At 36.8% G+C, this 26,432-nt stretch overlaps 1 protein-coding gene across 8 annotated transcripts in view; it reads left to right on the top strand.

Annotated features, from left to right (window-relative positions):
* Positions 1–26,045, top strand: part of CYLD (CYLD lysine 63 deubiquitinase) — a 65,412-nt gene extending 39,367 nt beyond the window's left edge. For all 8 annotated transcript variants that reach the window (XM_030925435.1, XM_030925440.1, XM_030925441.1 and 5 more), the window contains 13 exons: positions 263–361; positions 1,903–2,019; positions 3,704–4,083; positions 5,289–5,454; positions 6,379–6,520; positions 8,396–8,518; positions 10,945–11,036; positions 11,868–11,934; positions 15,643–15,775; positions 16,682–16,790; positions 17,603–17,721; positions 18,278–18,494; positions 20,413–26,045. In XM_030925435.1, coding sequence (XP_030781295.1) covers positions 263–361; positions 1,903–2,019; positions 3,704–4,083; positions 5,289–5,454; positions 6,379–6,520; positions 8,396–8,518; positions 10,945–11,036; positions 11,868–11,934; positions 15,643–15,775; positions 16,682–16,790; positions 17,603–17,721; positions 18,278–18,494; positions 20,413–20,597 — 1,949 coding nt within the window. In that variant the 3' untranslated portion in view covers positions 20,598–26,045. The remainder of the gene's footprint in view (positions 1–262; positions 362–1,902; positions 2,020–3,703; positions 4,084–5,288; positions 5,455–6,378; positions 6,521–8,395; positions 8,519–10,944; positions 11,037–11,867; positions 11,935–15,642; positions 15,776–16,681; positions 16,791–17,602; positions 17,722–18,277; positions 18,495–20,412) is intronic.
* The last annotated feature ends 387 nt before the right edge of the window (positions 26,046–26,432 follow it).

The raw sequence follows: 26,432 nt of genomic DNA, 5'->3' as shown, positions 1-26,432 counted from the left end.
TTTAGCTGAATTGTATTTTGAGAGGGTATTTTCTTATAGAAATTACATTTTGAAATACAGCATTGATTTTTTCCCCCATGGTATTATCTTTTTCAATACTTTTGATGGCCTTTAAAAATAATTTGTAAAACTAAAAGTTCTGCCTTTTTGTGGAAAGAGGTTTTTTTCTTTTTTTTAATTTTGTTACTGTCATTGCTTTCTTGATTGTTTCTTTTCTGTAAGAATTTGCCTTTATCTTTAAAAAGCATGTTCACTGTTTCAGAGAGCGTGACACAGGAAAGGAGGCCTCCCAAACTTGCCTTTATGTCAAGAGGTGTTGGGGACAAAGGTTCATCCAGTCATAATAAACCAAAGGCTACAGGTATGGATCAATAGCATGTAACCTTTAGTAATTTATATAATGCCTAATTTGCTATAGCATTAAAAAAGGTTATAAGCTATTACTTCTGAACATGTATGTAGACTTTTTTTCTTTCAAACATTTTTAGTGGTGAAACTAAAGCTTGTATATAAATATTGTTTAAGCCAACTGTTCCCAGCCTTTTTTACCTCAGGAAGAGTTCCCTATAGGGACTTGTGTGTTTTGCTGGTCTATAATCAACTGGTTTTTGGAACTCCTTACTTGGAATATTTGTATGTATAGTTTAGGATTGCAACTGTGTACAATAATCCTTTATGGATAGATAATGTTATATAGGATAAAGTATACTAGAGATTAATTAAATGGATTTTACTAACTAGATGTGGCACAAATTAAATCTCAAACTGCTAAGCAAAAATTTATTCTCTTTCCCAGAAGCTTCCTTACAATATGTGTGGAGCTTACAGCTCTTTTCTTGTTAGCTTTCACATACTCATAGATTTATAGAATGGTAGTTATACAAGCCAAACAGCTCATTAAAAAGGCTCTAAGAATTTTTGTTAACTCAGATACGGGTTAGAAGAAGAATATTTTTTCCTCAATTATTACAATTTTGGCTCGTTTAAAAGGAAATTGTACTTTAAGAATTATTTTGTGTGACATTGGGGCCTGGGAGACTTAGGATTAATTACAGGATATATAGGTAACAGTCTTTTTTATGTTAACCTATAGATCTATACAGGATAGCTCAAACTTGCTACTCTCATTTAAATAGAAACAGACTAAAGATTTTCTTAAGATATGTCATGTTAATTGTATTGTGGTAGATCTTAAAGTTATAAAATATACAGCTACCTACTTTAATTTGAAAAGGAAAATCAGTTTTTTTGTGGGTTCTGGAGAGCCCACTGCCCCCACTGTGTGTGGCATGTCCTTGAATTAATACTGAGGCAAGGTAATGTCTTGAAATGGCTGTGGCACAGCTACACTTGCCCTCTCACATACAATAAATCCAATCTGTAAGAAATAATAGTGCTTGATTTTTTCAAAGATACAAGGAATTTGATGACCAAAAATTCCAAAATGTTTAAAACGTAACTATTTTTAAATGCAATTTGTGTATCGATTTATATATAGCATTTGAGGATTACCTTTTTTTAAAATAATAGGTTAAATTTGTGAACCAGTGGGTCTATCAAATGAAGCTGAGGAATGGTGATTTTGATATTTAAAAATAAGCTGTGGTACATGGAACAATTTCTTAAAGCAGTTCATTTTTTAAAAATGAGTGGACCTTCCTTTTCACTTACTCCTGTTTCCCTCCTATATTGACTTTTGGGCTGAAGAATATTTTAAATATTGCCAAAATGGTTACCAAATTTTTAAAAGCTGAAGACAGTTAAAAAACATATTGTGTTTATATACATTTATTGGTTATGTAAACAGTTATTAACATCATATGCATATTAATTTCTCTTACTAAAAAAACCTTTGATGCTATATTGACTTTATTTTTAAATGAAACTTTTCTTGTTCTATAGGATCTACCTCAGACCCTGGAAATAGAAACAGATCTGAATTATTTTATACCTTAAATGGGTCTTCTGTTGACTCACAACCACAATCCAAATCAAAAAATACATGGTACATTGATGAAGGTAATCTGTAATTTTAGTGCTCTTTATAGTGATCCTTTCTTTTTAACTCATCAAAGAAAAATGGCTTTTTATAGCAATATTTGTAGTTTTTGTAAACAGAATAAGTAGACCACTCTTTGTAATATTGCTGAACTAAAATATTGTACACAGTTTGAACTGTACTGCTGTTAAGATTATTAAAATGTTTAAGAAATGGATTAGTAATTTGTTCTTTTCCTTTAACCGATCTATTTAGGGTGGAAGATTTCTGTCTGGTTCCTTCCTGACCTCTTTAAAGGACTCCCTTTTAAAAAAGTTTATCTTCCCTTGGTCCTGGGACATCATTTTCATCTATTCTCTTCTTTGTTCATTTGTTCAACAAGTATTTATTGAGTGCTTATGATTGCCAGGCATTCTTTTAGGCATCAAGATGAAAATGGTGAGAAAAAGTAGACATGGTTCGTGTCCTTTGTGAGTTTGCAGTTAAGTTGTTGAGACAGAAATTAATCAAACAACCACAGACACGGAAGTAGAGTTGCCTTGGTGCTGTGTGCAGTGAAGGTGCGTGATGCTGTGAGAATACACCAAAGATGATTTTTCTCAGCGTCTTGGAGATGTTTATTTGGGGCAGTGACACATGCTTAGGTTTACCAGAGGAGTGACAGATGACAAAGTGAAAGGGGCCAGAACCTCCTCGGGAGAAGAAATAGCATATGCAAAGTCCTCGTGGAAGAATGGAAGCTAGTGTTTGCCAGGCACTGGAACAGAGAAAGAGGCATGACACTCATGAGATGAGAATGGAAAGGCAAACAGGCCTTACTCTGTGGTCTCCCAGCCTTTAGAGTTTTGCCTGCCACATTTGTCTTTAAGCCACCTGGAGCTGATTTTCGTGTAGAGTATGAGTAGGATTCCAGTTTAATTTTTTTTAAACATATGGATAACCAATTATCTCAACAGCGTTTAGTAAGAAGTTCATTCTTTCCTCAGTGATCTGCAGTACCTGCCTGTCAACTGTATTAGTCATTTTAAGGAAATAGCTTTTGGCCGTGACTCTCTTTATCATGTGTTTGGTTTCTCTTAAATTACATTGTGTGTTTGTGTTTGTTCTGGCTTTGAACTTCTTATTGTATGTTTGTTTTCTCTCTCCTATTGTTTCTGTTCTTTAGTTTATTCTTCTCTACCTTTTTGGGGGTTATTCTGTTCTTTTAACTTCCCAAGTTGTATGCTGAGTTCATATTTAGCTTTTGTTTTTTTCTGAAATAAGCAATTCAATCTATAAAATTCCCTTATAAGTATTAATTTAGCCGTGTTCCACAAGGATTCTTTCTTTCTTTGTTTCTTTTTCTCTTTTTTCTTTATTGTTAAAACTTATTATTTCTTTTTTGATTCATTAGTTATTTAGAAGCGTTTCTTAAGGTTTTTGGTATCTTTTTGTACTGCTTTCTCAGTTAATTGTATTTTGGACAAAGACTGTCACCTATACGATACCCACTGATGAAGATTTTTTGGTTTGAACAATTGGGTGCCATTGACTGAGGTGCGTAAATATGGAGATGGAGGGAGAAGCGAGAACACTGTTGGAGATAATAACTTTGTGCCTATGAGAGTACTATCGGTTGGACTATATCTGTATATTAAGTTTTAGAAATGTAAGACAGAGTCAATATCCTTGAATACATTTCTCTAATTAGGAATAATTTTTTAGTTGCAGAAGACCCTGCAAAATCTCTTACAGAGATATCTACAGACTTTGACCGTTCTTCACCACCACTCCAGCCTCCTCCTGTGAACTCACTGTCCACCGAGAACAGATTCCACTCTTTACCGTTCAGTCTCACAAAGATGCCCAATACCAATGGAAGTATTGGCCACAGTCCACTTTCTCTGTCAGCCCAGTCTGTGATGGAAGAGCTAAACACTGCACCCGTCCAGGAGAGTCCACCCTTGGCTATGCCTCCTGGGAACTCACATGGTCTAGAAGTGGGCTCATTGGCTGAAGTTAAGGAGAACCCTCCTTTCTACGGGGTAATCCGTTGGATCGGTCAGCCCCCAGGACTGAATGAAGTACTTGCTGGACTGGAACTGGTAATTTAACTTGACCCCAAAATTTCGATTTTTTTCTCTATGAGATTTTATGCAGATTTCACCCCATTATATGCTTTTGACAAACTGTTATATTTGTCAGAAAAGCTATCACTGTAGAAGAATTTTCTCACCATGTTGCCTGACTTCCCTTTGCCACCCCTGAGGCTTGCGACCCACTTGTCCTAATGTTAGTTGATTTACGTTCAAGGAATGAAAGTTGATTTTTAGGCCAATCGATTTAGGCTCCTTATATTAAACAAAATTTAGTAAATCAAACAAATTTGCCATCATCTTTTGTCTGTCTTCTTCAGCCGCTTCCCCTGGTCAGTTCTAAGAATTATATCACTGGCTTTAAAATTAATCACCATTTTTAGAGATCTTTTGAGACCTTTGCTAGAGGGAAAGGTTTTCCCGTTAGAGATCAGGAGAACATATCGTTTGATATTTTGTAATCAGGAAAGGAGAAGTTGAGTATGTTTAGCATTTATTTAGAGATGGGGTCTCACTCTATCACCTAGACTGGAGTGCAGTAGCACAGTCAGGGCTCACTGCAGCCTTGACCTCCTGGGCTTAAGCTGTTCTCTTGCCTCAGTCACCTGAGTAGCTGGAATTACAGACATGCACCACCATGCTTGGCTAGTTTTTTGTATTTTTAGTAGAGACAGGGTTTCGCCATGTTGCCCAGGCTGGTCTCAAACTCCTGGACTCAAGTGATCCGCCCGCCTCGGCCTCCTAAAGTACTAGGATTATGGGCATGAGCCACCACACCTGGCCAATTTAAATGTATTTCTTTCTTTTTTTTTTTTTTCTTGTTTGTTTCCATGCTAGTGAATACTATCTTGTGGAGCATGGCGGGAAGGCAAGAATGAGGATTAAAATAAATAGCCTTTCCTTCCCTGCCTGTTTTAGTGCTTGTAGAAATGGTGCGGGAAAGCCTGTTTAACCAGGAGAGGTTGAAGCATGTATTCTGAAAGGAAATACAAGAAGGGCTTCATGCTGGATTAAGGAATTCACTTCTTAAATCAGTAGCTGTGTGCTAAAGCACTGATTACTCAACTCCTTTTTCTTGACAGGGTTCTCAGTACAGGTGCGAAGAGGGAGAGGTGGGAAAGGGTATACTAGAAACAGGTCTTAGAAACCTTAGTTCTTTGTATACTGTCTCTGTAAGGCACGGTATAATGCATATTGAAGCATTTCTTTTTCAGGAAGATGAGTGTGCAGGCTGTACGGATGGAACCTTCAGAGGCACTCGGTATTTCACCTGTGCCCTGAAGAAGGCGCTGTTTGTGAAACTGAAGAGCTGCAGGCCTGACTCTAGGTTTGCATCATTGCAGCCGGTTTCCAATCAGATCGAGCGCTGTAACTCTTTAGGTATTTGGATGCTTTTCGTTTACTTAACAACCTGGAATGACTCTAATTCTAATCTCATATCATGTTATATTAGGTGATGGTGACAGTGTTTTAATATATTTCTTGCCAACTCTCATTAAGCTTTAAATCAGTAAAAATGTTGCGTGGTGTATAAGAAAGTTGTTTTAAGAGGGGACTTCTTTAAAGAGTATTAGGGTGTGTGTTTGGGACTTATAAAGTGAATAATAGTGTGATTTGTTTTTCTCTTCCGGTTGATGACAGACATTTAGTTTTCAGCAATGCTAGTGGTAGAAATTGAAATGTGACCTGTTTTTTTTTTTAACTGACTTCCCTCACAGTGTCTTGTTTAAGTACAGCAGTGAGTGTATCTTACAAAGAAATCAGCATTTTAGTGAAGGAAGTAGATTTCAACTGATTGCTGGAGGACAGCTCGCCTCCTCACGTGTAATTGGTGGCAGTTTCCTGGTGCTGTTCCTTTCCACTTTTACATAATAGTGGGAAAACGTCTTGGGGCTTCAGCAGGTGCAAACAGGAAAGCCATCTTTATGAAAAACACTTCTTATTATGTTGAAATAGTACTTTGGAATTTTCATTTTCTTTTCAAACTTGAAAATGAAGCATCTTCAGATAAATAGTAAAATATTTGGGAAACATATTTTACTTGACAGATGCTTTTTACACATAATACCCTAAAGTGTGTTTTTAAATCTTGGAGGAAATGAAGTTGAAAATGAACAATAGCAGTGTTTGTAAGCCAAGTCGAATAGCAGTTAACCAAAGCCTACTTTCCACTCAAAGTTAAAAACAAATTTTGCATCAAAATACAAAAACATTTTAAAATGAAAAAACATTTATGGGAATACATATTGTAATAGTTTAAAAGAATTCTTTTCATTTACTTTTTAAAAAAAAAAATCTTTTCAGCATTTGGAGGCTACTTAAGTGAAGTAGTAGAAGAAAATACTCCACCAAAAATGGAAAAAGAAGGCTTGGAGATAATGATTGGGAAGAAGAAAGGCATCCAGGGTCATTACAATTCTTGTTACTTAGACTCAACCTTATTCTGGTAAGTGTGAAATAATTACAATAGGTATAGATAGTGCCATGAGGGCAGGGACGCATATGCGGTGTGTGTGTGTGCGTGTGTGAGTGTGTGTGTGCAAGAAACTGCCACCTGCCTCTGAGCAGAGAAACTTGATGACCATGTGTCAGGATCGAAAGGCAAATTTGCTTTTCATGACATACTCCTTGGAAGCTTTTGAATGTCCTCTCATGTTTCTGTATCCAGAAAGGTGAACGATATTGTTACAAATGGAATAGATATACAGAGGGTATCTGGGAAATAGTTGTGCAAGTGTCAAACAACATAACTTGCAGTAAAGCCATTGGCTGTTGTGTGCTGTATTTCTTTTAGTAGGTAAAGGCAGTCATAAAACTACTTTCTTTTAAAAAACAATTTTCAGTAGCAGCACTGCTGCCCTCATATATGCAGCTTTTTCCAATGTGGAACAACTTAACATTGCAAGATTTTTTTTTTTTTTTTTTGAGACAGAGTCTAACTCTGTCCCCCAGGCTGGAGTGCAGTGGCACAATCTGGGCTCACTGCAACCTTTGCCTCCCAGGTTCAAGCGGTTCTCTTGACTCAGCCTCCTGAGTAGCTGGGACTACAGGCTGCAACACCACTTCCAGCTAACTTTTTTTTTTTTTTTTTTTTTTGTATTTTCAGTAGAGACGGGGTTTCACCATGTTGGGCAGGCTGGTCTCGAACTTCTGACCTCAAATGATCTACCTGCCTTGGCCTCCCAAAGTGCTTGGGATTACAGGCATGAGCCACCATGCCCGGCCTTAACATTACAAGGATCTTTAAGCTCTGGAGATTGAACCAAGAATCTTTAGGTTCTGAGGATTGTAGACTGAGCTAAATTGAGAGTAGCCTGCCAGTTCTGTAGCCATATGATAAGAATTAGGAAGTTAATATGGGATGTTAACATTTTTAAAGTAGGGAGAATAAAGTGGTGGTCATTTATTTGCAGAATACTTTGACAAAAACAAGCCTTACAGCATTGATATATTCTTTAGATTTCCTGATAAAAATCTGTATTAGCTAAATTTTCTTTTTCTTTGATATCAGCAAGTTACTGCTGTCACTCATTTTATTTATTTATTTTTTTGAGATGGAGTCTCACTCTGTCACCCAGGCTGGAATGCAGTGGCGTGATCTTGGCTCACTGGAACCTCCGCCTCCTGGATTCGAGCGATTCTCCTGTCTCAGCCTCCCAAGTAGCTGGGACTTCAGGTGTACTCCATCATGCCCAGCTAATTTTTGTATTTTTAGTAGAGATGGGGTTTCACCATATTGGTCGGGCTGGTCTCAAACTCCTGACCTCAGGTGATTCACCCGTCTCGGCCTCCCAAAGTGCTGGGATTACAGGCATGAGCCACCGCTCCTGGCCTGTTAGTCACTCATAAGTGATATTAGCATTTAAAGAAATCTATTAATGTAATAGATCTTTGCAAAGGGACATGGGGAGAGGGAAGTGAGGCACTGAGTAATGCTTGCTTCGGGAAGTTGTTTCCAATTGCTGTCCTCTGTTGTCTGTTTGTAATTTGACAGATTTGTAGTCCCTCTTTCAACTTTTGCAAAGAAGTTTTCTTTCTTAATATTCTATGGGCACATTGTTATCCTTTAACACCGTTGATCTGCAGTTTGCTTTTTCAGTATTATTGGTATTGTCCTTAACATGGAAGGATCTCTAGGTCCTGATGATTGAACCATGGGCATCTTCACAGGGGTCCTGGTACCTGTATTAACGAAAAACACAAATTGTTATGTTATTTCTTCTCTAGACTTTACTTCTTTTCCTCTTCTAATTCTTTAAAAAATCTATTTCTTGAAAAATATGTTTACAGCATGAAGAAAAATATCCTTTTTCTTTTGCAGCTTATTTGCTTTTAGTTCTGTTCTGGACACTGTGTTACTTAGACCCAAAGAAAAGAATGATGTAGAATATTATAGCGAAACCCAGGAGTTACTGAGGACAGAAATTGTTAATCCTCTGAGAATGTAAGTAGAAGACATATTGCTATTTTGCCTTTACATGGTGTTCTATTTGCTGTTTTCTGGTATAGTAATTAATTTATACCTTGTCTTCATATAATAAGGGATGGGTGAAAATTAGTTCTCATTGTAAAATATTACATTTTTAAACCTTTGGTCCTTGTACTTTTTTGTTTATTTAATTTCTTAAATCTGATAGCATATTCCATGAAATGATGTAACCCATTTTGCTAGAGTAAACTATAATTTAGCAATTGCAGTACATTTAGGAAAGCTAATACATAATACTTAGAATTCTTATCTTTTGCAATAGTTTATTCTAACACCTCTGCTACAAGTAATCATGCTTATTAGTTAAACTGATATAGTCTAGCTTCTTAAATCTGAAAGAAAAGGAACAAGGGAAATTCTTTATAGAATAGCTAATGTTTAATACTTTGGACTAGCAACAGATGAGATGTATTTTAGTGCCATATTTTTTGGTTAAAGGAATATATTTGGCCTTTTTCCACCTGCCTTAAAAAGGTGATTATTTTTCCATTTCCTACTTCCTATAATAGGAATTATAAATATGTCTTTTTATGGCCACCGGAAGCAATTTGTAATGGTACAAGCACAAGTGACAGGAGATATCTAGTAAAGACTTGGAATAAGTGGTAGTAGTGATATGTGATAATGTCACATTATGAAATTTAAACTATGAAGAATTAGGGCAATAGATCATAAAACAAATTTGTTCATTCAGGAGTATAGAGAGAAAGTGATATAATTTAATGTCCATATTAAGATAAATTTGAATCCTTTTATATACTGTTCTTATTTATCAATTAAAGTAAAAAATAGTTTTATATCAAATTTGAACCAAAAAAGCAGAATACTGAAATACAATGAGCATCCCAAATTATCTGCTATATTGCATGACTAGGAAAGTAAATTATAAGAGAATAAATTTCCTCACTTGAATCTTTTGCTTTCCTTAAATTCTGTAATGAATTCTCTATTGATCTTACCTTTTAAGATAATTGTGAATCTTGATTTTCACATCAATTATTTTATCTTATGCAAATTTTTAAACATACTATTTTTTTTCCGCAAGTAATTGATACTGGAACAAGACAGGTCAAACCCGAAACTCTGAGGCATGTTACCACCTCCTTCCTCCCTTCCAAAGCACCATAAGTTCATTAATAAACATTCTTTGGATTCTATTGTTCAACCGGTTAAGAATCATAGTTAATCACACTTTCTTACCCTGTATACAGTAAGAAACTGGTCAGATGCCCTGTTGTGATCAGGATTCCCTGTGTCTGTGTCTGTAGCATTCATATCTGTATATAGCTGACGGTTTTATTTGGTGCTGAAATCTCTGCTTTTCTTCAGAGACTCTGTCTTTTTATACTCGTTTTGTATTCCCAGTGGCTGCCAGGTTACATTACTATGTAAGTGGTAGATTCTCAGTCTCCATTGGTTGCAGGAAACGAACGAGTGAATGAATAGTATAAAAAGTGGATATAAAATTAGCTAGTTCTGACTTGTCCTTAGTAAACTTATGGTAGCCACTAAGTTGTCCTCTGAAGCCATTTTTAGAATTACAAATTTAAAGTGATATTAAACTTATTGAATGTGTCTTGCATTGAGACAAAGAAGAGAGAAAATGTCATCATTATGCCAATTGGTTTGATTGCAGATTTTAGATTTTCAGTTTCTTGTAAGTTCTTTTCCCATTTCCCTTGGTGGCTGTTTCACACTTTACTATTAAAAGGATATTCTCTCTCAAAATTGCATATTCTGCTTTATAAAGTAAATGCTTTAATTTCCCAAGCAAATATTATTTAGAAAATTAGTCACCACAAACTTAAAATATTTTTTGTATTGTATTAGTGTAAGACAGTTACTTGTAGAACATATAATAGTGTCTAGAATAATTCTGGTTCTAGATCTTCAATTTTGCAAGCTTCAAGAAGAAGTCTGTAATCGTTTTCTTCAAACTAATTGTCTAACCTATTGATTTATGACATACTGGAGTTGTATAAGAAATGTGTTGGCTGGGCGCGGTGGCTCACACCTATAATCCCAGCACTTTGGGAGGCCGAGGCAGGTGGATCACTTGAGGCTAGGAGTTCAAGAGCAGTCTGGCCAACATGGTGAAATGCTGTCTCTACTAAAAATACAAAAATTAACTGGACATGGTAGTGCACGCCTGTAATCCCAGCTACTTTGGTGGCTGAGGCTTGAGAATCTCTTGAGCCTGGGAAGCGGAGGTTACAGTGAGCCAAGATTGGGCCGTTGCACCACTCCAGCCTGAGTGACAGAGTGAGACTCTGTCTCAAAAAAAAAAAAAAAAAAAAAAAAAAAAAAAGAACTGTGTGATTAAGATGTGTTATATAATTTAATACATGCCAATATCAATTAATAGTTTTTTACTAACATAGATACGGATATGTGTGTGCCACAAAAATTATGAAACTGAGGAAAATACTTGAAAAGGTGGAGGCTGCATCAGGATTTACCTCTGAAGAAAAAGGTGACCATCTTAACTTACATGCATTAAACATAACTGAAGAGCATATTCACATGTCAAAGTATTAACTGAAATGTGTGTCTGTGTAGTTGGGGGGTTTTATTTTAAATTAGAAATTTCTTTCTATGTGATATATGGTTATCTTCCCTTTTTGTAAATTCTTCCTCTCTTCTAAAAGTGATTGATGATGTGGAATAATGAACTCCTTTAAGAAGCTGGCTGGTTCTAGTATACTAAATGCTTAAATAAAAAGTCCTTTCCTTTCCACCCAGCAATGATATTCTCAGTTGTTTCTCTCTTGTGGTGCAGAGTTGCATTGGGTTTTCTACATTTTCCCACTGAGTTTTCCTTGTTATAAAAGGGAGTTAGAAAGCTGCTGAGTAGGATTAAGTTTATAGTCAGGGAACAGTGTTTCAATCTCTTCCTAGCTAATGGGCTTACTCAAAGATTCACCACCTGACTTTGAACTTGTCAGCAGCATACTGTAACCAGCTGTAATGTTTAGAGGCTTGCAGGAAAAAACAGTATACTTCAGATTGTACTCCACTTAACTTAAACCCCCAAAAGAAATAACAGCTATTTCATTATGTGCAATCTGTTGCACCCTTTCAAATGTAATAAACTTACAACAAAATTGAAACATAATACTTGCAACTTTCAAATGTCTTTTATGTTTTTCCTTTGTCAGGAAAACTTGAAAACTGTGCTTTTAATTAAAATAATATTGGGTGAATGAAACGGAATTCAGTATTAAAATATGACTGTTAGAAATAAAAAATAAAATGATTTAAAAATTTTGCCTGTGACTTATTTGATTTTTAAATTTTCTCCTAGATCCTGAGGAATTCTTGAATATCCTGTTTCATCATATTTTAAGGGTAGAACCTTTGCTAAAAATAAGGTAACCTTTAAATTGTTCTAGAAGCATTGGAAAAATAGACAATTCTCATTTCCACTGCCATTGTTCAACAGACATGATTTCCAGAATGATTTCTTAATATTGTATTTGTTTAGGGCTCTTAATAGGCTAGGGGAAAATCATGCAAGTTAATTTTATTTGTTGTCCTCGCCACAGTACCATAGTTTACTTGAAGATCAAATCCAATGTAAATTTGTACTATAATTTTTAACCTTAGCGATAAGTATTATTGCATATGATTTTCTTTTGAAACTGTATATATATTTTTGTAATTTCAATTAATGAACCTTTTAAGAAAAAAAATCGTATTCTAACTTAATAAGACACTTCAAGAACACTGTTTTCTGTCTACTCATCACTCAAAACATTTAGTCTTAAATTAGCTTTTCTGTTCTTAGTTGTGTAACTTTGTCTCCCCTACCCACCCACCATATTGAATGAACGCCTTGTTTAATGTAGTAAAGCTCTTAATGAAATGTTCTAAATGACTGAACTTTCCAGGTAGTTTGAATGTTCTCAGTCTAAACAATGAACCTTTTTTACGTTTTAGCTTGGGTTTCTCTGTTGAGAATCTTAGTGATATCCTATAGACTTCCCTAAAAGCTAAGCATAGACAAGTACTCTTCCTCATCTCTATGTCTTAAAGTGATATTGTTTGATGCCACTTTTGAATTGATGGGTGAGGAGAAGAGAGGAAGGGTGGACAGTGCCATGGCTGTGGTTTGATATTGTTTGGGAAGTTCTAATTGATGAAATGAGACATGATATATAACCATCAAGAGCTCATATTATCTCTTCAAAGATGATTATAGCCATGTGTACACCTAAAAAATCCTAGAAAATGACCTAAAAATTACTACAGTTAGCAAAAGAATTCATAATTTGTCTATGTAAAATATCCATAGAAAAATCAATAGCATTTCTGTGTACCTTCAAGCAGATATGAAAAAGTAATTTCATACTTCATGAAAGTATAAAATACCAAGAAATCAATTTTATTGAGATAGATTTTTTAAACACTTATACAGAGCTAAAAGGGATTTGATTAATTAGTGAGAAAGATTGCATTCTGGGTAGGACAATTAAATAATTTAAAGATGATTACATAATAATTTGCACACAAGCAAGATCTTAACATACTTCAGGAAAGTGGATTTAGAGTTCTGTACAAAATGAAGTGGGCAAAAATCTTGAAGAATGCTTTTAAAATAGATTTCTATTATAAGCTACGAAGGCAAAGCAATAGACTTTAAAATAGTGTGTGATACTAGCATAAGATTAGAAATATGGATCAATGGGGCCAAATAGAAAGCTCAGAAATAGAATTAACTGCATGTGGAATTTCAGTGTCTTATAAGTCAACTTTCAAACAGAAATGGGAAAGGAAAGATATGTTTAGTACATGATGTAGGAAACCTAGAAGGCACTTTGGGAGAAAAAAGTCAATTTGGTTTTTCATTTTAAAGAGATAAATTTCAGATGCTTCAAACAGTTGCTTTCATCCTCTTTACCCCCTTTTCTAGCCTACACACTTATGGAATGTAATACACACCCAGTAATAACATAGGTTGAATACTGCAGTGATCCTCAGAGTGGGTAGGGAGGGATCAGGGCATCTCTGAATATATCTCAGAATCTAAATGCCTTGTGGGACTTGAAAGGGCCCTGGGAAGTTCTTACACCCCCTGAAGGGTACACTGTCCCCTTTACCCCTGCAAACAACCTCTTCATATTGAGAATCACTTTTTAAAGATTATAAATATTCTAAGTTGGCTCTTTTTCGAGAGTAATTCTTCCCCTCCACTAGCGTTTCATTTTGACAGACAGAGTCAGCAGATGCAACAAATAGGATGAGTACCTTAAAAAATCTGAAATAATTAGATAGTCTAAAAGAGACTATAAGATGTTCTTAAATGATTGAAGAGACAAAAGAACTAGATGCCAATGAAACATAAAACAGATTTGATAAACAGAATCAAATAACCAAAGACAGAATCTCCAGAAATAGAAACTATATCATGGCGTTACCTCACTGATGCAGTGTGCACAGCTAAAGAGAGAATTGCTCATTGGGAAGACAGAGCTGAAGAAAGTACCCAGAATGTTGCACAAAGGGATAAAGAGTTAGAAAACAAGAGAGTGAAGATAATACACATGGAAGATGGATTCTAACTGGAGTTCCAGAAGGAGATACTAGAGAGAATAGGGAAAAGGCAATGTTTCAACAGAATTTTTGATAGACTGAAAATTTTTAGAATTTTTGATAGACTGAAATTCTAAGAATAAAAATATTCAGAATTTCAGAGCAGGAAGAACCAGTACTAAATTACCATTCAGAGACTTACTATAGGATGTACTTCAGTAAAACAAAACTGAGTTTAGAATAAAGGAGTGGGATTCAAGAAACAAGGGAAAGTCAAGAAATTAGTAAATTGTCTTCTCCATCCTCATTTCTGCCTCCTTTCTCTTAGTGTTTGCAATGCACTGCTCCATTCAACTACCAGCCCTCCTCCCCTGCTGCCATTATTATGATTACAACTACTTAACCTCTACTACTTCCTGGTTTCTTATTTTCCTCTCTTATTTTTTTTTCCTGTAAACTGTTAATTTTCTATACTTGTTGACTTTCACAGAAAAATTCTGGTCTTTTGTCATAGTCATCAACAACTGATTATAACATTGGTATAGCGTAGCCTTCAGGTTTTTTGATTATCATCTGTTTGTATTTGCTGTGGGTCTCCAGAATCTCCTGTTTTGTTATCAATTAAGTTTTGTTTATTTGGGGATGTAAGTTGCTTTGGGAAGCTGAGGATTTCTGCAGGCTGATCTCTGAATAGCTGAGTTTTTTTTTTTTTTTAAGTGAAAACTATGTTAATATTTCCCGCTAAAAATCTTGAAATCTAGATATAAGTTTAGATGTAAACAGTCTAACTTTATATCCAGAAATTCTGCTGAAAAGGTAAATAGTAAACTTAAGGATTATTAGTCCTTCTAGTAGAGTTAGTCTTAAAGACTAATGGCATGCTATAGTAAAATATTTAGAAGGAAAGATGCTGAATATAAGAGTAACACTATGATTGGCATATGGTAGGTGCTTACTTGGTATTTGTTGAATAAACGAGTGACTATCAGACACCATGCTTTAGCGGAAAGAATGGTAAGCAGCGGTTAGGGCCTCTGGGTTCTGTACTCAGCTCTGCTTTTGACTTGCTGAGAAGTCATTCTCCTTCCCTAGATCTCAGCGTCTTCATTTTAGAAATGAAAAGTTTGGTCTAGAAGGTCTGCTAAGAATGTCACATCCAGGCGTATAATAATTTATTTTCAGGCATTAAATACAGTTTGCTGCTTTCTAGATTTGGGCAGTGAAGTTGCACTAAGTGATTTACCTTTTGGTTAGTTCTGTTCACACAGTGTTTCTTGATTGGGATTATTATTCCATTATTATTTTCCTAATCACTAAGAGAACTTTCCAATCTAAAAACTAAACAAATCATATATAAGATCTTGTGCCTAAGCACATTTAATTATTTTATTCAAATCATTTATTTCCCTCTGTTGTTCTGACTATCCAAAGCTACAGCATCAATTTTATGTTTTTTCTGTTCTCAAATACTGCTGGGACAACTTCACGTTTTGATTTAAGCATTTAATAAATAGGTTGTATGTATTTTTTTCTCTGCATGTTTTTAGATCAGCAGGTCAAAAGGTACAAGATTGTTACTTCTATCAAATTTTTATGGAAAAAAATGAGAAAGTTGGAGTTCCCACAATTCAGCAGTTGTTAGAATGGTCTTTTATCAACAGTAACCTGAAATTTGCAGAGGTTAGTGCTACTCGTCTGTGGCATTTTATATGAAAGTCTGTGGGAGTCTTAAGACTTTTGGTAGATTCAATATCTATTGATTTTAACTAGCTGAGAACAGTTTGAAACACAAACTGTTAAGAAACACAAATTTTAAAAAGTACGCAGTGTTTCAACTTTGCCTTTATGGAAAATGTCTTAGAATTAAGATTGAATTTTTTGGATTTCTGCTGTCAAAGAAAACACCAAGCTAATTTGCGTAACTTGAAAACTTTTAGGTAGTTTAAAGCAAAAGGACACACGTTTTTTAAAATGCCATTTTACCCAAGCATATTATCCAAATATATCAAAATGTAGTGTGTATTTTTCCCCTTCATTAAGAGACAAAATGTCTATAAATTCATTTATATTTGCCAAAGAATGAGTGATAGAAATTATTTTTCTTTTATTGTCTAAGAATTTCCGTAATTTTAATGGTATATGCTTGTGGTTTATTTTGATTGTATTCATTTCTGAAATCATTTTTGATAAAACCTTAAAAGCCACAGTTATTTATTTGTTGAAATATAATGAGCAGTCTCCTTCTGTGATGATATTTTCTGTATCTTATTTGCAAAAACAGTCTTTGCAAAACCTTTAATAAATATAAACCCAAATGAAATGCCATGATTTTATCTGAGACCCGAGATTATTGAACTTCGTAACCTCTAGATGCTGGTGTGTCCCTGCGATCGTGAGCCACTTGAAGACCTGTGGCTTGTTGGTGTCCTGTTAGTCTACAGCCCACAGTCACGTATGGATCCTGTTTCATAGGACAGCAATATTAAGGCAGAACTCACTGTTTTGTTTGACAGCCATGACTATTTTGGTTTCATAGGGAAAAGTTTTTTTAACACTTTGATTCTAAAAAATCCATCTTTTTTATAGGCACCATCATGTCTGATTATTCAGATGCCTCGATTTGGAAAAGACTTTAAACTATTTAAAAAAATTTTTCCTTCTCTGGAATTAAATATAACCGATTTACTTGAAGACAGTAAGTATGAGATTTTTTTAGTTTGTTTTGTTGGTTTTGTGGAAATTGTCAGATAATTCCCATCAGTTGTGGGTTAGACTCTAACTGGACACAGTATTTCCCAAGGCAATTGAGTATCTGAAGAGCCTGGAAAATATGAAACCAGTCATTTTATTTCTAGGAATTTATTCTGAGAAAATAGAAATGAAAATAATTTGATATGCAAACATACTTATTATCATATGATTAGGAAATTAGAAACAACTTGAATATTAACCAGAGGAGAATAAATGAGTGTGTATCTAACAATTACACTACTGCCATTAAAATTCATGGTTTTGAAGACCAGTGTGTATGAAAATGGTCATGGTGTAATATTAAGTGGAAAGGTAAGTACATTGATATGTTCTGCAAAAGGGGCCATATATATACACACACATATATACTTATGTAAATGTTCAGATACGAAATTATTAGAGAAAATTCATAATCATATTGACAGTGGTTATCTCCTGCCAACTGAAATTGTAGATGCTTTTAGTTTTCTCCTTTATACTTTCTTGTATCTTTGAATTTTCATCAATGGGCATTTTATAATGAAGGGGAAAACACTCTAGGAGACACTATTTAGAAAAATTATTTGGTCTGATAAAATGTTTTTAAAGATATTTCAGATACTAACTGAGAGCTTAAGTGGATGGAAGAGAAAGAGACTTTTCTGAAGCCATGAACATTATTCTTTTTAAAGCCTAACTTTTCTTTACATCTTCTTAATGAAAGAAAACATTTTTTTAAAGCCCTTTTAACTTCCCTCCCCCTCCCCCACATTTCAGCTCCCAGACAGTGCCGGATATGTGGAGGGCTTGCAATGTATGAGTGTAGAGAATGCTATGACGATCCAGACATCTCAGCTGGAAAAATCAAGCAGTTTTGTAAAACCTGTAACACTCAAGTGAGTTTCCCTTCACTTAATGGATGAACTTTTGTTGAACAGTAACTTATTTATAGTTGAAAACAGAATGCTGGTTTTGGAAAGTTTTTAAAATCATAATTAACAGTTAAAAATTCACAATAAAATGGTATTGCTTTTGCCTTTTCTGTTTACTTGAGAGCTGTTGGTGAAGTACTTGATTGCTATGAGTAAGGGATGCATTTAACAAGAGTAAGGAAGCCCATTCACTTGACACGTTGAGTTTCGCTCATCAATGACATGTTTTTGGGTTTTTTTTGTTTTTGTTTTTTCAAGACTGAGTCTTGCTCTAATGCCCAGACTGGAGTGTAGTGGCACGATTTGGCTCACTGCAACCTCTGCCTCCCGGGTTCAAGCGATTATCCTGCCTCAGCCTCCCGAGTAGCTGGGATTACAGGTGCCCGCCACCACACCCAGCTAATTTTTGTATTTTTAAGAGAGGCAGGGTTTCACCATCTTGGCCAGGCTGGTCTTGAACTCCTGACCTTGTGATCCACCCGCCTCGACCTAATGACATTCTTTTCATGGTCCATTTTAGGTCCACCTTCATCCCAAGAGGCTGAATCATAAATATAACCCAGTGTCACTTCCCAAAGACTTACCTGACTGGGACTGGAGACACGGCTGCATCCCTTGCCAGAAGATGGAGTTATTTGCTGTTCTCTGCATAGAAACAAGCCACTATGTTGCTTTTGTGAAGTATGGGAAGGACGACTCTGCCTGGCTCTTCTTTGACAGCATGGCCGATCGGGATGGTACTGAAAATGCCTTTCTTCTGCATGTGGCACAGGGTTCTGGTTTGTAGTGGGGACAGTTCATAGTGGGATCACCTGTTCTGAGTGACATGATATTTTCCAAGAAAATCCTTTCAGGATTATTCTGGTGACAACAGTCTTATGTCTTGGATTGCATTAACAACCTTGCTAGCTGAACTAAGGAATAATATTATTGTGTTTTGTTTTCTTTTTTGAGATGGAGTCTTGCTCTGTTGCCCAGGCTGGAGTGCAGCAGCATGATCTTAGCTAACTGCAGCCTCCACCTCTCAGGTTCAAGCAATCCTCCCACCTCAGCCTCCCAAGTAGTTGGGACTACAGGCATATGCCACTATGCCTGGCTAATTTTTGTATTTTTAGTAGAGATGGGCTTTTGCCATTTTGCCCAGGCTGGTCTCAAATTCCTGGCCTCAAGTGATTCACCCTCCTTTTCCTCCCGAAGTGCTGGGCTTACAAGAGGAGCTGGTGCGCCCAACCTCATATTGTTGTGATATTTTGACATGCATATGCTCTTTTTTAAAGAAAGAATCCTGAAAGTCTTATTTCAGCCCTGAGGGATCTTATTTTCGGCTTTGTTGTCTTCCTTCAGGCCCCTCTCATTTTTGTAGGAGCCACGGTAGCTGTTTGTTGAGCACCATTAAGTCATTCTGCCTAAATCCTGGCAAGATGGGCATTATTCCTATTTTTCTGTTATTAAAGCTGAGGTTTAAGGTGCTTGAGGTCATGTAGTTGGTTTAACTCAGTCTTTCTGATCTCAGTGCTTATGTTTTTTGTACTAAACCATGTTATCTTCCAATTGCCAAAAGCTGACAGCAGAAGTAAACAAACATCCTCTTTAGAAAAGTAAAGCCTCTTTTGCATGTAGTATGTTTCTCCATGAGGTGGGGCATAGGCTGCACTTGCCAGGCCACTTTCTAGGATGCTTAATCATTATTTAACTAATGCTTAATGAATGCCAGGGGGGATAGTGGGTTTCAGGTAAGAAATGTTTGTTAAAGCAGCCCTGCCTCTCCCTATAAGGAGTTTGCAGGTTAAGACCAGGCCTGGGCAAGGTTGTGAGGTGTGACTCTCATGTTCCTCCATTCTTACACCCTATTTTTCCTTCAGCTGCTCTCTCAGGTCCAGCCCCCACGATCTTCTGGTGTGGCCCTCCAGGAGCCTAAGACATTCCCTGTGGCAGCCTCTTGAACAGAGGCCCAGGGCCTAGACCAAGAGTTCTCCACCTTTTCTCAGTTCTCTGATGCTTGAAGGATCCCAGCCCCATCTGTAGATGTGCCCCCAACCCAGTTAACGTTTGCACTGAACAGCGTAGCGCAACAGCATAGGTTTGGAAAAGCCACTGAGCTAACCCAGAGGAGCCTTTCCTGGAATCTCTGAAGTCACACCCCAGAGCACCTTTATCGGGGCCTGGTCATGTGTCAGACAAACTCTTAGAGTTGGGTAAGGATGTGTTTCAAGTGTAGGGAGCTATAATAGTGTTCATTTGACTAGATCTGTTCCTAATCGGACAGTCTCCTGGTGAAGTTTGCTGGGTGACTTGTGTCTGGGAGGAAATGAAATGTGAAGAACGGAGTGTTGTCTGCATATGTATTGATAACATGATTCCCTGAGTGGCTACAGAGAGAAGTCTGGAAAGTAGGTTTGGGGCTTACCTCAGAATTCATGTGAACCAGGTTTATTTTACCAGGTTTATTCACTGTTGAACCCAGAATCCTTTCAGAAACCAAGAAATGAGAATATGTCAAGAATTAAAGAAGGCTTTCACTTCCAGGAATCAGAAGAAAAATAAAGGCTTTTAGAGCCTGAAATTAGCTTTTTGGAAATGATAGGATTGTAAAATCACTGGCAAAAGGGTTTAGAACTTGATTGCCCTATAAAGAGTTCTTCCTCTGTGCCATAGGTGGTCAGAACGGCTTCAACATTCCTCAAGTCACCCCATGCCCAGAAGTAGGAGAGTACTTGAAGATGTCTCTGGAAGACCTGCATTCCTTGGACTCCAGAAGAATCCAAGGCTGTGCACGAAGACTGCTTTGTGATGCGTATATGTGCATGTACCAGAGTCCAACAATGAGTTTGTACAAATAACTGGGGTCATCGGGAGAGGTGAAGAAACTGAAGGCAGAGTCCTAACGTTGCATCTTATTCAAGCTGGCAGTTCTGTTCCACGTCCATTGCCGGCAATGGATGTCTTTGTGGTGATGATCCTTCAGAAAAGGATGCCTGTGTTTAAAAACAAATTGCTTTTGTGTCCCCGAAGTATTTAATAAGAAGCATTTTGCACTCTAGAAAGTATGTTTGTGTTGGTTTTTTAAGAAGTCTAAATGAAGTTATTAATACCTGAAGCTTTAAGTTAAGTGCATTGATCATATGATATTTTTGGAAGCATACAATTTTAATTGTGAAAGTTTAAAGCCTCTTTTAGTCCATTGAGAATGTAAATAAATGTGTCTTCTTTATGGACCAAGGATATGAAATCATTTTTCCTTTGTAGCTAACGGTTGCCTTGAGGAAGAAATAATTTGGTTTTATTAAGAGTCTACTCTCAATCCAGTTATTAAAGATGTACTGAGTTTGATTTGTTAATCCTTTCTATATACTGCTGATCCTTGCATGTCTACAATCTGCTCAGTTTTTCTGTGTTTCTGCAATAGTGGTCAGAAAAATACTTAAATTCCCTTAATGGTGTTGTTTTCTATTTGTTCTGGTTTTGAGATAAATGAGTGATTCTGTCCCAAAATGTCCATTTTTGAAGTGATTTTCCTGGAGGATTAGGGTATTTAGCAGTGGAAGCTCTTCATTCATAGTAGTTACTGTCAGCTAACAGGTTTTTTTAAGGCTTTTAACTATTAATATTTTATGGAATGGGGCAAAGTAAATTGATGAAAGAATTGGAGTGACAAGTAAATAGTCCTATACAAACATACAGTCCATAAAAAGATGAATTTGGCGTATAGAATTATTACAATTTCCTGGAAGAGATGGATATTTAAACCTCTATTATTTTAGACAAGATTGTCCAGAACTTAAGTTTGATCTGTCAGCCAGTACTCCCATTAAGTTCAGTGTGGTTTCACTTGAGATAATCAGATATGTCACCGAAATGTTAGCAGCAGCTTCATCCTCCTTCTGACTAAAGTAAGTAGAAATGGGATGTTTTGTTTAATGATAGCCATAGTGTGTGTTTAGACCACAGTGGATGTTGTAGACTAGGACCATAGATTATACATGTCAGTGCAGTGGAATGTGCATTCTCTGAGTGTTGTTTTGTGGTATCATTGTCTTTCCTGAATGACTTTCTAACTGTGCAGAAAGGCAGAAAAGTCATCATAAGTATATGGCATATGACTTTATAAAATATTTAATGTGAAAAAAGTGGAAAGAATCTTTACAAACCCTGCGATTACTTTTTTAAAGGCACTTTTGTTCTTTGGTTTTATCATTCCATTTTGCTAATATTTACTAGCTTTATAAATTACAGTAAGGTACAAAAACTCATCTTGTAATTTTTTCATTTTTGAAATGAAAAAGTACATATATTTTGCACAAGGTTTTATACTGCTAAGTGCTTGGTTGCGGTGGTGAGGTGATTACTAGATCACGGGTGAGGCTGAGGGACTCTGGGTTTAGGGTTAGCCCTGCCCCTATCTCCCTTAGGTAAAATGAAGGGTGTGGGGTACAAGACTTGTAAGGCCTTTTCTAGCTCTGACCGCCTAGAAGTCCAGTCACCCTGTAATAAATATGTGTTGAATGCAGAAATGGATGAATGAGCTTGTCAATGTGATTTTAAAAAATTGACTACCTGGAGGAATGATTAGGAATCTAAATGGAGCCAGCCCTCGGTATCTGCAGGTTTCTCATCCATGGATTCAACCAACTGCAAATGGAAAATATGATTTTTTAAAAAATCCATATTTTTAAAAATCCGTAAATAAAATACGGATTTTAAAAATTCGTATCTGTATTGAACATGTACAGACTTTTTTCTTGTCATTATTTTCTGAACAATACAAGAACTCTTTATGTACCATTTACATTTAGTAGGTATTATAAGTAATTTAGAGATGATTTAATTAAAATATATAGGAGGATGTGTGTCAGTTATGTGCAAATTCTGTACCATTTTATATCAGGGAATTGAGCATCTTCAGATGTTGGTATCTGCAGGGATCCTGGAACCAAACCCCTGCAGATACTGAGGGCTGACGATCTAGGTAAGACTGGATTTAACAGTTGAAAAAAAATAAATAAGAGAGAAGACAGTTCTTTTCCTGTAGAAATTAAAACAAAATACAAGTTGAGGAAGCTCTGCTACCCAGGCTGTCATGGTAGAGGACTTGAAGAAGACCTGTTTGGATGGACACCTGGTGTCAAAACTCAGGTGTGGAGACTGTCTTAATTGGGAGGGCCTCATCCATAAGTGATTTCTGGCGATGTCTTCTTCAGGTGGAGCTTGCCGTCTTTTTAACATTACTTGGGGAGGGAGTGCTCATCAAGGGATGCCAGGGCTAGCTCTGGTGGTTCCTGGGGAGGCTGCGTCCTTCCCTGCTTCTGAGTATCATGAGGCAGCAGGAAGGTTCCCCCGGCACCTGTCTGTCCTGGCTCCCTCTGGGTAGCCCCTCCTGTTCCACACTTCAGCACAGCCTGGATTCTCAGGAGGGACAATAGTTGGGGCCGGGCTGCATGGCGTGGGGGCTGATGTGCCTGCTGGTTATTTAATTTTTAGCCTTAAGTTTTCTTCAGTATTTTCCTGTTGACTTTTTAAAGGTTTTGGTTATCTTTTATTCCTTATCTACAATCAAGATGACAATATAATTGAATTATCTCATTTATAACATGGTTCATGATTCATGATTACAAGTAGAAAATATGTCATGTTCCTCACCTCCAAATAAGTGTGTATGTGTGTGTGTGTGTGCGGTGGAGAGGGAGAGAGTGGGGAAGGAGAGCAATGTTATCATATATAGAGGCTAAATGTGCCCTATCTCTCACTGTCAGCTTTATAAAGGAGTTTGACTCCATCCACAGAAGAATGTTTTATAAGACTAGGAAAACACGTTGAAAACTAGGAAAAACAGCAGCAAAAATCAACTAAATATATTGTTACTGTTGCTAAGGATTTTCTCCTTAGAATAATTTAGGATTTTCAAAAATTTCTGTTTGCCAAATACTGTAGATTTGGCCAGGTTCTTCCTATCCCTAGGATTCCTTTTTTTTTCTTTTTTTTCCTTCACAGATTTTGAGAACAAGGGGGAGACATAGTACGGAAGATTAAGATTCCATTAATCTTACAGAACTGTGTTGTCACCCAAATTCCTGCTTGTTTGAACATGACATCTTCATAGATTCAGGATTCACTAACCTCTATAGCTGGATCTTGAAAATTATCTGGCCAGATAGTTTTGCATCTGCTTGGATGATTGTAGACTGAGATGTGAATGGAGGATAAAGTATTAGGCCTTCGCTGAGTGACTGCCAACCAAGAAGTATTTATCGGACACTTACTAGGTACCTAGGATTGTATCAGAGGGAATATGAGATGTGTCCCTGCCCTACCTAGTTTTAACGACAGAATATCTATTAATGGCTACTTAGCTGAAGGGTAAGAGTGACAGGTGTGGGGGAAGCTTTGGGAGGTGGTGTGGTGTGATGGAAAAAGTGGCAGAGTAGGGACGAGAGACCTGCATTCTAGCCCTGTTTCTGTCACTTGTTCTGTACACTTAGACAACAGCTTGCCCTGTTGAGCTTTAGTTTCCTCCTCTGCATAATGAGAGGGTTAGACTACTGAATTTTATAGGAAAAAAATACAAATTCCTGGGTCCCAGGCCATGCCTGCTGAATCCGACTGTTCAGGAAGAGGCCTAGGAAACCTGTGAGGGAAGGCTCCCCAGGGGAATCTCGGGACCAGCCAGGTGTGAAATCTGCTAACTGGAAGATCTCAAAGGTTCCTTCACTTTTTGTGATTTTGTGATCATGTAACGTTACTGTATTATTCTACATAAACGTGGGTACTTGGATGTTTATCATACTGTTTCTCTGTGTTTACATACTAATTTATGTAAGAAATGCATTTTAGTCTATGTACCTCAACCTGCTGTTTCCTAGAGGTGTTAGTAGTCTTTGAATACAAATAAGAGGATATTTGATGTTATTTACCTGGGTATTTTCTTTCCCTTTTATTTATTTAGAAGAAATTGAGATTCTAGGAGTCAAAAAAAATGAAAACAAAATCCTTAGGCAAAGTTAAAGAAAAAAATTACATTATTTCTTACTATTTGCTACTTTATAATGAAAATTTTAAAATTATATGGGAAGATTTTTCTCTGGGATAACAAATCCTTGTCATAAAGTAAGAGGTCTTTTTAAAGTAGGTAGGCTATAAGGCCTGTAATTTAAAATAATACCCCTTTGTCTAGGGGTTGGTGCAGTTCTCCATTAATGAAGATAATATTTGAATTCCTCAAAGCCGGGGAGGAGTCGGGGAGGAGAAAGGGATGTTAAAATGAAAACTCACGTGCAAAAGAGGAGGTGGAGGAAGAAGGAAGGTAAACCGCTTAAAGCAGATGTGTGTGGGGCCATATGAAGGCCAGGATTCTGTGGGTGTCAGGGGATTTCCCCTCTTGACAGAGACTGGGGTTTTAGACTGAGGCTTCCTACAGGGAGTTCGCATTGCACTTCTCCGTTCCCCTTTCAGACCTCTTTTTGGGGAGAAGAGATGGGAGGAGGGGAGAAAGACTGTTCGTCTTATTCTAGATGCTGGAGCAGCTGAAGGTTTTCTCTTGAGTCAGGATGCAGTGGCAGCACATTAACCAGCCAGTGTGGCCAAGGATAGTGGAAAAGTGGGAAAGGAAGGTCTTCCTCCTCCCTGATCGTAGCATCCATCAGTCTCTGTAGCCAGGTTACTCAAGAACCCCATTTAATTTCCTGGCCCTTTGCCTTGGTAGTGATGGCATTTTTACTTCACTGTGTTTTAAAGTCTTCATTTATTTTTATAACATGGGTTAGGGAGAAGGGCCGCTGATGGAGGGGTTGTCCTTTCCAACACCACAGCTTCAGATATAATTAGCACTTTTAAATACCGTCCACTTGAACTTAAACATTTCTAGAGGGAGTATACTGGAGACTCAACTGTCCTTGGTTTTAGTTTATAAAATGGCCTGGTACTGTGGAATTTTAATTTTAGAAAGTCTTAGCATCAGATCATAAACATTCATTAAAAGAACTCACATCCCATTTGAAACTTCCCAGGGGAGTTGCGATTCTTAGTAGATAGGTAGAAAGGGGCTCATTTTCTACAGCATTTCCCATTTCTAGTATCTTGCTCAGCATGTTTTATTTTTACTTTTTGTCTGCAGAACATCCTATATTTATGAGAACATTCTTTAAGAAGACCACCACATAGAATACCCCTTCCTATCAGCTCACTCTGATTTAGCCTTAATTTTGTTAAATTTTTTAGAGATGAATGAAGTGCTGCTGTGGAAAGAAATGTACATATACTATTTCTGTATCATTAAAATTACATTTTTATGGTTCCTTTTCCTGGATTTCTTTGGGGGAAGGGTTTTGGGTTATGGGAAAGCTGGAATTGGGTCTCTGCAACACTTTAAGTTTTTGCTGTGGTAAGATTTCTTTGAGGAAATGCTATACTCGGCCGTATCTCTGTTTCTTGATCAGGCCTCTACCACCATTACAATTGCTTTAGAAAACCTCACACACTTACCCTGTTCTGGGAGATGTGCCAGTGGCATTATGATGTATGTGGCTTCTTGATCTAGCCAAGTATTTCCGACCTCTGATGCTTGTTAAAACTCAGCTGCTCCAGCCTCCAAGCCCCTCCAACCAGAAGCTGTCCCCCGCTGCTTCATTCCATCATCTATAGACATGAACCCAACACCGTTGACTAAGGAGCAGTGTGTCTCA

The sequence above is a fragment of the Rhinopithecus roxellana genome, chromosome 20 (assembly GCF_007565055.1).
Source record: "Rhinopithecus roxellana isolate Shanxi Qingling chromosome 20, ASM756505v1, whole genome shotgun sequence".
NCBI classification, from domain to species: Eukaryota; Metazoa; Chordata; class Mammalia; order Primates; family Cercopithecidae; genus Rhinopithecus; species Rhinopithecus roxellana.
This window is presented reverse-complemented; position numbering and strand designations above follow the sequence as displayed.